This window comes from Otolemur garnettii, unplaced genomic scaffold (genome assembly GCF_000181295.1).
Source record: "Otolemur garnettii isolate 467f Iridium unplaced genomic scaffold, OtoGar3 scaffold00006, whole genome shotgun sequence".
Lineage (NCBI taxonomy): Eukaryota > Metazoa > Chordata > Mammalia > Primates > Galagidae > Otolemur > Otolemur garnettii.
In genome coordinates, this window is record NW_003852401.1 from 30904318 (window position 1) to 30917373 (window position 13056).

Genomic DNA, 13056 nt, shown 5'->3' on the forward strand with positions numbered 1-13056 from the left:
GACCCTTGGTTTGGGCTGTGTCTGGCAGGATTGGGTACAGAACCCCCGGCTCTGATAGCACCCACAGTGGGAGAGTAGTTGCCCTGTGTGGACTGAGTTTGGCAGACAGGGCTGGTCCCCAGCAACTGCTGGGCCTTTGAGCAGAGGTTTGATAGGTGTGAACTGTGACCTGAGAGCAAGGGCATGGTCTCCTGATTCCAACAGAACCCTTGAGCAGTGGCTTACTGGGTGTGAACCAAGACCTGAGGGCTAGGGGATGCTCCACTGCCTCCATCAGGGCCAGTGAGCAGAGGCTTACCAGGTGAGGACTGAGATCTGAGGGTGGAGTGTAGTGCCCTGATTCTAACAGAGCCTGCCAACAGAGGCTTGCCAGGCAGTGGACTGAGACTGGCAGGCAGGGTGTGGTCCCTGACTCCAACTGGTCTGGCAATCAGAGGTTAGTTGTGTGTGGACTGAGACTAGAGGGCAGGGTGGTGCCCTGACTCCAACAGAGCCAGTGAACAGAGGCTTGCCAGGCAGTGGACTAAGACTGGCAGGTGGGGGTGTGGTCCCCTGACTCCAACTGGTCTGGCAAGCAGAGGCTAGCTGTGTGTGGACTGAAACCAGTGGGTGGGTGTATTGCCCTGGGCTCCAGCTGGGCCTGTGAGTAGAGAAGCAGACAACAGTGTGGACTGAGTCTGGCTGGTAGGAGTGTGAATGCCTGCTCCAATTGTGCTTTGAATCCGTTTGCTTTGAATTGTCCTTGAATCCCTCTCTGTTGGGCAGGGTTTGCACTGCCATAGACAATTTGGTTGGAACCTATGTCTGGGGCTGTCCACTCAGGTACATTTTGAAGTTGACCTTTGAAGTTCTGTAGTAGAAAAGAACCAAAGGGTGGAGGCTAGGCACCGCAGCTGTTTGTATCTCTTCACAGTCAAGATTTAAATCTAATAGTGTGGTTTCTTAAGATAGGGTAGAGGTTGGCTGATATCAAAACAGAAGTAACCTGCACTATCTCACCAAGTAGGTCCTCAGAGTCTCCAGCCAAAACTTGAAAGGGGCCTTTGTAAGGTTGTAAGAGATAAGCCACAGTTACAAATCCTAGAGCTTTGGTAAGGGGCTATGTCTACTACTTGGGAACCCCAATTCAGTCTCACCCTACCAGTTTTAATAACCAAACAGTGGAAAATAAACATGGTATGGACCCAACAGAAGAACTCTGGCAACATGAATAACTAGAGTAGATCACCCTCCCCCCCCAAGAAATGACAAAGGAGATACAACTGAAGATGCCATGCATAGACAAATGGCAGCAATGTCAGAAACTGAATTCAGAATATGGATTGCATATAAGATAAATAGAATGGAAGAAAAAATAGAAATCAAATTCCAAAGAGTAGTTCTAAAGTTGTCTCAAGAAATTAATGAATTCAAAGCCCAAGTCACCAAAGATATGGACATAATGAGAAAAAAGATAGCAGATCTCAAGGAAACGAAAAAGTTAGTCGAGGAGCTCCAAAATATAGTAGAATCTCTCAGAAATAGAGTTGACCAGGCAAAAGAAAGGATCTCTGAAACTGAGGACAAAGCTTTCAAATGTTCCCAAACACTCAAAGAGGCAGACAAACAGAGAGCAAAAACTGATCATTCCCTGAAAGAGTTGTGGGTTCACTGCAAAAGATCAAACATTCATCTTATAGGAATTCCTGAAGAAGACAATTGTTCTAAAGGTATAGATAGATGCTCTACTCCAAGAGATCTTGGAGGAGAATTTCTCAAACATTGCAAGACATACAGAACTTCAGATAGCAGACAGTTTCAGAACCCCAGCAAGACTCAATCCAAATAAAGCATCTCCTAGACACATTGTGATTGACTTTGCCAAAGTTAAGATGAAGGAGAAAATTCTCTAAGCAGCCAGACGTAAGAAAAGCATTACCTACAAAGGGAGAAATACCAGAATAACTGCAGATCTCTCAGCTGAAACGTTTCAAGCTAGATGAAGATGGTCATCAACCTTCAGTCTCCTAAAACAAAACAACTTCCAGTCCAGGATCCTTTATCCAGCTAAACTGAGTTTCATTTGTGATGGAGAAATCAAATATTTTAATGACATAGACATGTTAAAGAAATTTGCCATAACTAAACCAGCTCTCCAGGATATTCTTAAACCCATCCTCCACAATGACCAGTGCAATGCTCTACCTCCAAAGTAAACTCACCCAGAAATTTTTTGAACAAAACCCAACTTCCACAGTGGTGATAGGATTAAAATTGTCCACTAGACATCCGAAAATCATGACACCCAAAACACAACCAGGCTTATTAATTCTCTCAATTAATGTTAATAGTTTAAATTGTCCTCTAAAGAGGTACAGGCTGGCTGACTGGATACATAAACTCAGACCAGATAGCTGTTGTATACAAGAATCTCACCTTACCTTAAAGGATTAAAATAGACTCAGGGTAAAGGGATGGATTTGTATAGTACAGGCAAATGGAAAGAAAAAAGCAGGGGTTGCAATTTTAGTAGCAGATACAATTGGCTTTAAATCAACAAAGATAAAGAAAGATAAGGAATGTCACCACATATTTGTCAAGGGAAACATCCAACATCAAGAGATTTCAATAATTCACATTTATGCACCCTATCAGAATGCTCTTCAATTCATAAAGCAGACCCCAATTTTGGATAAATCCTCCAAGCGGAAACTAAACAAAGAAATATTAGACTTAAACCTGACCTTAGAACAAATGGACTTTACAGAACTCTACAGAACATTTCACCCTAATAAAACTGAATATACATTCTTTTCATCAGCTCGCAGGCCATCCTCCAAAATAGATCATATCCTAGGACACAAGTCTAACCTCAGCAAAATTAAAAGTATGGAAATTATTCCTTGTAACTTCTTGGACCACCATGGAATAAAAGTTGAACTCAACAGCAACAGGAATCTTCATACTCAAACAAAATCATGGAAGCTAAATAATCTTAGGCTGACTGATAGTTGGGTCAAAGATGAGATTAAGAAGGAAATCACCAAATTTTTGGAACTAAATGATAATGAAGTCACAAATTATCAAAAACTGTGGGATACTGCAAAGGCAGTCCTACGAGGGAAATTTATAGCATTGGAAGCCTTCATCAAGAAAACAGAAAGAGAGGAAGACAACAACTTAATGGATCATCTCAAGTAACTGGAAAAGGAAGAACATTCCAACCCCAAACCCAGCAGAAGAAAAGAAATAACTGAAATTAGGGCAGAATTAAATGAAATTGAAAACAAAAGAATCATTCAGAAGATCAACAAAACAGAAATTTTTTTTTGAAAATATTAACAAAATAGATAAACCTTTGGCCAACCTAACCAGAAATAGAAAAGTAAAATCTCTAATACTGTTTATCTAAAATGATAAAGGAGAAATAACAACAGATACTTCAGAAATTCAAAAAATCCTCAATGATTACTATAAAAATCTCTATTCCCAGATATATGAAAATCTAAAGAAAATGGACCGATACTTGGAAGCATGCCACCTTCCTAGAATCAACCAGAAAGAATTAGAAATCTTGAATAGACCTATATCAACCCCTGAAATAGCATCAACAATATGAAATCTTCCTAAAAAGAAAAGTCCAGGACCAGATGGCTTCACATCCAAATTCTATCAAACCTTTCAAAAGGAACTAGTATTTATATTATACAACATTTTCCAAAGCATAGGGGAAAAAAGGAATACTTCCCAACACATTCTATGAAGCAAATATCACCCTGATACCCAAACCAGGAAAGGATCAACAAAGAAAGAAAATTATAGACCAATATCATTAATGAATATCAATGCAAAAATATTCAATAAGATCTTAGCAAACAGGATTCAACAACACATCAAAAACAATATACATCATGATCAAGTTGGTTTTATTCCAGGATTACAGGGTTGGTTCAACATAACAAATCTATAAATATAATACATCACATCAATAAAATAAAAAACCAAGACCATATGATTCTCTCAATAGATGCAGAAAAAGCCTGTGATAATATCCAGCATCCTTTCATGATCAGAATTCTTAATAGGCATAGAAGGGACATTTCTTAAATCGATACAGGCCATTTATAGCAAATCCACAGCAAGTATCATATTAAATAGTGTAAAATTGAAAACATTTCCACTCAGATCAGGAACAAGGCAAGGATGCTCTCTGTCTCCACTGCTATTTAACATAGTAATGAAAGTCTTAGCTATCACAATCAAGCAAGAGAAGGTGATCAAGGATATCCAAATAGGATCAGAGGAGATCAAACTCTCACTCTTTGCTGATGACATGATCCCATACCTGGAAAATCCCAGGGACTCAACTTCAAAACTCTTAGAAGTGATCAAGGAATACAGCAGCAATTCAGGATACAAAATCAATACCAATACTTACAAGTCAGTAGCTTTTACATAAGCCAACAATAGTCAAACTGAAAAAACAATTAAGAACTCTATTCCTTTTACAATAGTGTCAAAGAAGATGAAATATCTGAGAATTTACCCAACGAAGGATGTGAAAGATATCTATAAAGAGAACTATGAAAGTCAGAGAAAAGAAATAGCTGAAGATGTTAACAAATGGAAAAACATACCATGTTCATAGCTGGGTAGAATCAACATTGTTAAAATGTCCATATTACCCAAAGCAATCTGCAGATTTAATGCAATCCCTATTAAAGCATCATTTTCATACTTTAAAGAACTTGGAAAAACAGTACTTTATTTTATGTGGAATCAGAAAAAACCTCGAATAGCAAAAACATTATTCAGAAATAAGAACAAATCAGGAGGTATCACATTACCAGACTTCAGGCTATACTATAAATCTATGGTGATCAAAACAGCATGGTACTACCACAAAAACAGAGTGGTAGATTTATGGAACAGAATAGAGTCCAAGAGATGAACCCAGCTGCTTATTGTCATTTGATCTTCAACAAGCCTATCAAAAATATTCAGTGGAGGAAAGACTCCCTATTTAACAAATGGTGCTGGGTGAACTGGCTGGCAACCTATAGCAGACTGAGACTGGACCCCCACCTTTCACCACTAACAAAAATTGATTCTCACTGGATAAAAGATATAGACTTAAGACATGAAACTATAAAAATACTAGAAGACAGTGCAGGGAAAACACTTGAAGAAATTGGCCTGGGAGAATATTTTATAAGGAGGACTCCTTGGGCAATTGAAGCAACACCAAAAATCCATTACTGGGATCTGATCAAACTAAAAAGCTTTTGCACAGCTAAGAGCATAGTAAGTAAAGCAAACAGACAACCTTCAGAATGGGAGAAGATTTTTGCAGGTTATACTTCTGACAAAGGTCTGATAACTAGAATCTACAGAGAACTCAAACTAACCAATAAGAAAAGAATAAATAACCCCATTTCTATGTGGGCAAGAGACTTGAACAGAAGCTTCTCTGATGAAGACAGGTGCATGGCCTACAAACACATGAAAAAATGCTCATCATCCTTAATCATCAGAGAAATGCAAATCAAAACCACTTTGAGATATCATTTAACTCCAATGAGATTAGCCCACATCACAAAATCCCAAAACTACAGATGTTGGATGGATGCAGAGAAAAGGGAACACTTCTACCCTGCTGGTGGGAATGCAAGCTAATGCAACCTTTTTGGAAAGAAGTTTGGCAAACACTCAAGGAACCAAAAGTAGACCTACCATTCGATCCTGCAATTCCTCTACTAGGTACACACCCAGATGATCAAAAATTATTTTAAAACAAAGACATTTGCACTAGAATATTTATTGCAGCTCAATTCATAATAGCCAAGACATGGAAACAGTCCAAGTGCCCATCGACCCATGAGTAGATTAACAAATTGTGGTATATGTACACCATGAAATATTATTCAGCCATAAAAAAGATGGAGACTTCACATCTTTTATGTTAACCTGGATGGACCTGGAACATATTCTTCTTAGTAAAGTATCTCACGAATGGAAAAAAAAGTATCCAATGTATTCAATACTACTAAGAAATAAATATAACCACCTAAACACTCATAAGAATGGCAAAATATAACTAGAGTCCAGAAAGTAGAAGTGAGGAGGAGAGACAGGGGAGGGAAGGGGGAGATATAGGAGGAGGGAGGGCATATGGGGGGACCTCACCTAATGTGCATGATGCAATGGTACATTTCAAAACTATTAAGAAGTGAGTATAATTGTGATAGATGTGTTACTTAGTTCAATGTAAACATTTTACATCGTATATTGAAGCAGTACCCTGAACCCCATAAATGCATCAATGTACAAAGTTATGATTAGTAAAAAATAATTAGTGAAAAAAATTTTAGTATGAATTTATATTTGTGAGAGTTGGACAAAAGAGTGATCCCCAGGTGACTGACACCAAGCCCAGGCATTGAACTTATTGTCGGCATTAATGCAGAGACTCGTTTGGGTTGACTGCCAGGGATCCCAGCCAGCAGCCAGCCATGCTAAGTGCATCCTGCACTGGACAGGATCTTTGGGTAAATAATGTATTAACAGTTTGCAGTAGCACCAAATGAAGGTCTTCATTTTGTACATGTGGACTGGAATTCTTGTGCATATTTTTTAGGAGACTTACCTCTTTTATTAAAGATGCCACGTGGAGTGCAGTGAGAGGAGTTTGCTCTGCTGGTTTGACAACTACTGTGTTTCCGCAGCTCAGGGCAGGAGCTATCTTCCAAACAAGCATGACCAACGGGAAATTCCACTAGAAATTAATATATAACAATAGATTCTTTGTATTGCTGAAAAGTACATTTGCTAATCTAAGTCCACCTGATACACCTCTGCACACATTAAATAATAATTGTAGGTATGTTATGTGATTATTTGGTATATTCAAATGAACTTCATTGCTAAAAGCAACTAGTAAATTCTAAAATGCTCTCAATAAAGCAGATATGGGAAGGGAGTAGAAGAGAGCTTCTAGATTCAATCAAGTGCTGTCAATTTGAGTTCTTCTTCTGCAAGGAAAATAAAAATCACTACATGGTTTGGTTTACCATTAAGCCTATTGTAAGTTATCTGTGAGTATTTCTCCCATCTTGAAGGCCATTTATGATAACGATTTACCTAATAGTATCATTTAGTAGCATTTCTTCCAAGGAAAAATAAAGGCAAAGATGCTGAAAATTCAGAGGCTGAATGCTTGGGTTCAAATCTCAGCTCAATCACTACTTGCTCTGTGTATATGATTTCATGATCTGTAAATGCTGATAATGGTCCTCTCTGCCTCAGAAGGTTGTCCTGAGGATTAATCAATAAACCGGGCCAAGAGTTTTATACAGTTCATCACAGGCACATAGTATATATTAGCTATTATTATTTAAAGTTATATAGTTTTTATAGATTTGGGGGGATTTTTGAATTAATGAAGAATTTCATTTAAAATGTTGATATGGACATATTTCATTCTCATTGGAGTGAAACATAAGTAATAGCCACTTCATCTGAAAACTTCAAGATACTTTACTATCTTCTTATTTGGCCTTTTGAACTATGACAACTAACGTGACATCATTTAGATAGTCTCCTGTTTGTCAAACTTGAAAGGAAATATTCACAATTCTGTTTAAAAATACTACCTTCTCTAAGAATAACTTGCATCAGAGCCTCTTAGGGCACAATACATTCCATACAGCACTCTAAATGCCTCTGGTATTGTTTCTTCCATTTTAATTTAAAAATATCTTTCAGGATTAGAAGTGGTTTCTAATTAGAAAGATGGTTGCTGATCTTCTCTATGCTGAGAAGCCTGAATGAGGAAATAAAGAACGTTGGAGACTAGTGGACCCTACTACATTTAACTGAAATGGTGACCCACAGCAGATAGGCCATATATGAGCACTTTGCCATATATGTGTAAAGCACGGCTCTTAAAAAAGAGGACATAATACTTTTTAAAAACAACCTACAGAGTAAAAGGTTAAGATCTGTTGACTCTGAAGTACTAAAATACTCTCAAGAGACATTGCAGGATATAGATAGTGTTCTGGGCTACCCGATTCATATCTAAGATGTTTAGTTTATCAGGAGACCAAGTTCAACAACTCCTACATGTACTCCACATTGAACAAATGTATTAGAATCCATTTTTGTTAGAGAAAGCTTTATTACTAATCTAATAGAATCAGAACTCTGTTTTTTTAGGTGAAAATTATACAGAAGAACAACTTACAGGAATGATTTGTCCACATACACCAACAGGTTCATGTCTTGTGTAAGTAAAAAAGTTTCCATCTGAAAATGAACACACACATAATCATATATAAACAAATGTTTTTGACATTCACAGAATGGTAGTTTGGGGCTATGTGAGAAAAGGGTGTAGCCAACAATTAGAAAATAAAACATATCTCCAACTGTTCACGAAATGAAAGTGGAGCCCTCAAACTGTAGTCGGCATGACAGGAACCATGAAACTGCGTTAGGTAGAAGCAAGAAGGCAAAACTGGAAAAGATGGGAAAGATAATCCAATCTTTCATCAGTTAAGAAGGCTGATTTGTAAATCATCCTTGTTCTCAAAGTAGCACCAAAAAAAAAAAAAAAGAAAAAGAAAAGAAAGAAAAAAGAAAAAGAAAAAAAGAAAAGAAAAGAAAAAAGAAAAAATAGAAAGGAAATAGGAGATAGCTAGCTAAGAGAAGAACCATATTTAGATATGTTTCTGGCAGCTCAGAATTCTATCACTAATAGTAACTTTTTATTTTTAGAAGTAATATACTTTAAAAAATAGTAAAATTACATTGGATACTTTTTCTTCCATTCTTAACCCAGTTATAGCCTAAGAATATGGGGAAAGGGGAGGGGGAAGGGAGGGGAGGGGGGAGGATGGGTAGAGGGAGGGTGATTGGTGGGATCACACCTATGGTTTATCTTACAAGGGTACATGTGAATCTTTCTTAATGGAGAATATAAATGTCTTAACACAATACCTAAGAAAATGACATGAAGGTTATGTTAACCAGTTGGATGAAAATATTTCAAATTGTATAGAAAAACAGCACACTGTACCCCATGACTGTATTAATGTACATAGCTATGATTTAATAAAAAAAAGAAAAAGAAATATAATAACAGCTAAAAAAAATAGTAACATTAAAAAACAGGAGAATTAAAAAAAATCCCTATAATTAATAATCTTTTCCTACGTATTCTGAAATTTTATTTTCTATTTGCCTATCAAACAATAAAGGCAAATACTTTTAATATACACACACACACCCCCCCCAAAAAAAATGCCAAAAGACATTTCTGTTCCGTTTAGATTTGACTAATTCATGTGCTTCACAGTTGATGTGATCACCCCGAGAGTTACATGGTGCTTTGTGTTCAGTTCTATATTAGCTCTATTAGTTTCTGCAGAAGCCTCCAGGCTTCAGTAACAATTCTGTTGAGATCTATTTGTGCTTTAATGGGCTTCTATCATTTTGTCCCCACATTAAGTGAGATAGTCACTGAAGAGTCATGTTTCTTGGTACCACCCTGGTTTTACTCTCCTCTTTTAATTTCCTGGCTTTTACTTCTCAACTATCAGATATTCCAAGCAGGAGGGAAATGCACATCTGGAGGGTGTTTGATTCCTAAAGTCAGTACATTTATATGAATTCAATTCTACCAACAATGTTGTCAAAAGTGATGCTTTTTCATGTTTCATACGAAGTATTTTCCATATTTCTATTCCGTTAGGTACATCCTCCACTACATACAGTCACATTCACACACGCGAAGCCCTAACCAGGCTGCAAACACAGTTCCATCTTGCTCTGATTGAAACAAATAAATGGTGAATTAAGTTTGCCTAATTCATGTGGCCTCACTCTACCAAGCTTGACCAGGCACAGATGACCATAACCGACTCACACAGGAACATGCAAAGAAGCATAAATAATTACATTATAGAAAGGGTAAAAATGTCACTATTGGACTGAAACCTAAACAAATAATTTGAGAGGCCAGCTGTAAAATGTTTGGCCCTTACAGAGACAACTACCTCCAATCAGTAAATGTGGCTATAAAATTGTGTTCACTTATGATATTTTAGAAAATATCCACAGTGTTATCTTCAGCAGAATTAAGCAGAAACAACTTTACAAGCATCCGATGAATCTCAACAGAACATTCAGGTTCAGAACTGTGTTGCCTCAAAGAGTAGGGGAAAATGATTTTACCTTATTTGGTTAACATCTTCATAAGGGAGAGTTTAAAATACTCAGCTCTATAATAATATTCTCGCTACCCCCATCGCCAGTGGTTTCCCAAAGTGACCTACCTGCTGGGATTGTGCGGCCCTGGACCTTGTCAGCCCAGCCTGCACAGTAGCGTAATGTCTTTATGCAGCCTCCTAAATCCATCAGATATGCATTGGAGAATAGTTTTCCACCATTCATTGCTTCCATTGTCTAAAAAACAGATCAACCTATAAATCTAAACTTCTATAAACATTTAAAATTAAAAATAGATATATATAGCCAATATTTTGAGTGATCATATGCTAAGGAATTGGAAAACAGAGGAACTCTTAAGTCATCTTGTTTAACCTGTTTTCACAAAGGAGACTAAAAATAAGAGATAAATGACATGCTTGAGGTCACATAGCAATATCTGGATTCAAAGGACTGTGAGATTCTGGTTTCTAAAAACTAAATCCTCTTTTTATCTCATTTTGAATGTCCTCCAGCTAACAAACTTTCTAGGACTCAGTCAAAACGGGATATATACACAGCAGGTGAAAATAGTACCTAGTCTTAGATCAGAGTTCCACCAAGATTTCAATTATTGTGTCACGCAACTCGATGTGACAATTTAGTGTCAATCCTATTAATGATGCTTCAATAATCATTTTTTCATGCTTACATTCATCTGGATATACTAGCAAGGTAGCCACACCAACTTAAGTAACACATGGATTTTTCATTCATGAATTCTTTCAGCAGAATTTTTAGTTATGAAACTTCTATTTTTGCCATTATTGTCATAATTATCATTTAAATTGTCAGGCTATAAAGTTCAACATTTGCTACTCTAGTGCCCTAACCATTATAGGATGACCTATGTCCTATTTTCCTTCTCCAGTAGAACTTTAAAAAGCTCTTTGGGATATGATGTTCTGCTGGCACGATTACCTGGCAGGAATATACAGGTGATAAACTGGTAAAGCTCTTCTGCTTCTACTTTACTGTCTAACATCTCAAAATTTAATCAAACACAAGTTCTGTATGACTGTGCTTTATTCTCCCCTAGGAACTTATGTTGACAGGCAGTCAACACATCAGATAAATGAGAGAAGCCAAGCACATCCTGCTATATTCCTACAGGACATTTTGGTTAATATAGTTTGATTGTACATAGCTTCTGGTTCCATGTTTTTGCATATTTTGAATTATGGCAATTGTCAGTCGAGTAATAAATGTTTCTTGGATATAATTGCTAATGTTGATTTTTTTCTTAAGTAGTCTCTTTTGTATCTTCCATTTAAGATTCTAAATGTAATAGAAATTTACTGTGGAACCTGATGCAGATCTTGGTTTACGTTAAAGTGGCTGTGTAAATTCATAATGCCCAACTGAGAAGGCAAAAACAAGGAAATTCTTTCCCCAAAGATATTATGCACCAAACTGCCAAATTATAAGGAAAAAAGAGAAAAAAAACTTTTATAAATACAGCAATGATTAGATTTCTTCTGTAATCTTTGCCTTTTCACTTGTAAAAAGGAACATCATTGATTGATGACCATTATGAATAGACATTTCAGGAAAAGAAAAAGTAGCCATTTATTAAATCTCTTGGTGGGCTAGACTAAAGAGGAATAGGATTTATTTTAGAGAAACATTTTGGGGACCTTGAACACATGATGAGTTTTTCAACTAAAAGGATGAAGTCAGTAGTCGAGGACTTTCAGAAATCCACTGCACCATTCCAGGAGATTCAAACTGCACGCAGCAGTGTTAAGGGCTTTTAGAAGAAGTTTTAAGGTAAAGGAAAGAAATTTCTTTAATTTAGTTTAACTTGGGGTTTGCCAAAGTTCAGACTATAGAACCTATTAGGGCAGCAGAAATTCCCATCACCTAGAAGTGGAGTAGAGATTACTATTGGACAATGGACTCAGAGGTTAAGAGTCACACACCAGAGCTGGGAGACAAAATCTTTCTCTCTGTAAAGAGCACATGGTGATCACTAAAACTAAAACGGCCTGCCAATAAAAATAACGAGTGCTTTCAAGAGCTCTATCTGCCTGTCCCGTTGGGTTAATACTCACCGCCAGCAGCAGACGGTCTCTCTCGATCAAATCAGCCAATTTGTACAACAGTCGCCCCCTCTCGGAAGCGTCCATAGTGCGCCATGGGGAGCCGATCTGGAAAGCCTGTCTTGCGGCCTTCACTGCTTTGTCGACATCCTCCTGTAATCAAAGGGAATTTAATTCAGTAGGCTGAACACACCAGATCTGCAAATCCACGGGCGGTAACCCAGGGCAGCAGACTGAGGCTCCCTGTAAGCGGCCACCGTGTCTCTGTAGCCTGAAGTCCAGCTCGCTGTGCGCACTCGCTGCACTGGAGTTCGCGGGTTGAACAGCTTTAGAATGACGAGCTCCACACATCTACCCTAAGCTTGATTTTCTAGAATGTAAACCCTATAGTAACAGCTGTTACCGTTTACATGCATGCCCTATTTCAAGCAATGTTCTAATAACTTTACACATAACATCAGCTCATTTCATTCTCATTTTATGGGATAATTGTTTTCACCATTTTACACATGAAGAAACTAAAGCAAAGAGGGAGGAGCTTTGCTCAAAGCATCTCAGGGTGGGCAAGGGACTTGGACAGAAATTTCTCTGAAGAAGATCTGCGCACGGCCTACAGATATATGAAAAAGTGCTCACCATCTTTAATCATTAGAGAAATGCAAATCAAAACTACTTTGAGATATCACCTAACTCCAGTAAGATTAGCCCATATCACTAAATCCCAAAACCAGAGATGCTGGCGTGGATGTGGAGAAAAGGGAACACT

General features: G+C 37.5%; 1 protein-coding gene across 1 annotated transcript in view; it reads right to left on the reverse strand.

The window, feature by feature from the left end:
- Positions 1 to 13056, reverse strand: part of ALDH1A1 (aldehyde dehydrogenase 1 family member A1) — a 54933-nt gene that overhangs the window by 23638 nt on the left and 18239 nt on the right. The window contains exons 3-6 of the mRNA XM_003782955.3: positions 12303 to 12443; positions 10317 to 10446; positions 8225 to 8286; positions 6626 to 6754 (exon numbers count right to left, since the gene is read on the reverse strand). Of these exons, the coding sequence (XP_003783003.1) occupies positions 6626 to 6754; positions 8225 to 8286; positions 10317 to 10446; positions 12303 to 12443 (462 nt within the window). The remainder of the gene's footprint in view (positions 1 to 6625; positions 6755 to 8224; positions 8287 to 10316; positions 10447 to 12302; positions 12444 to 13056) is intronic.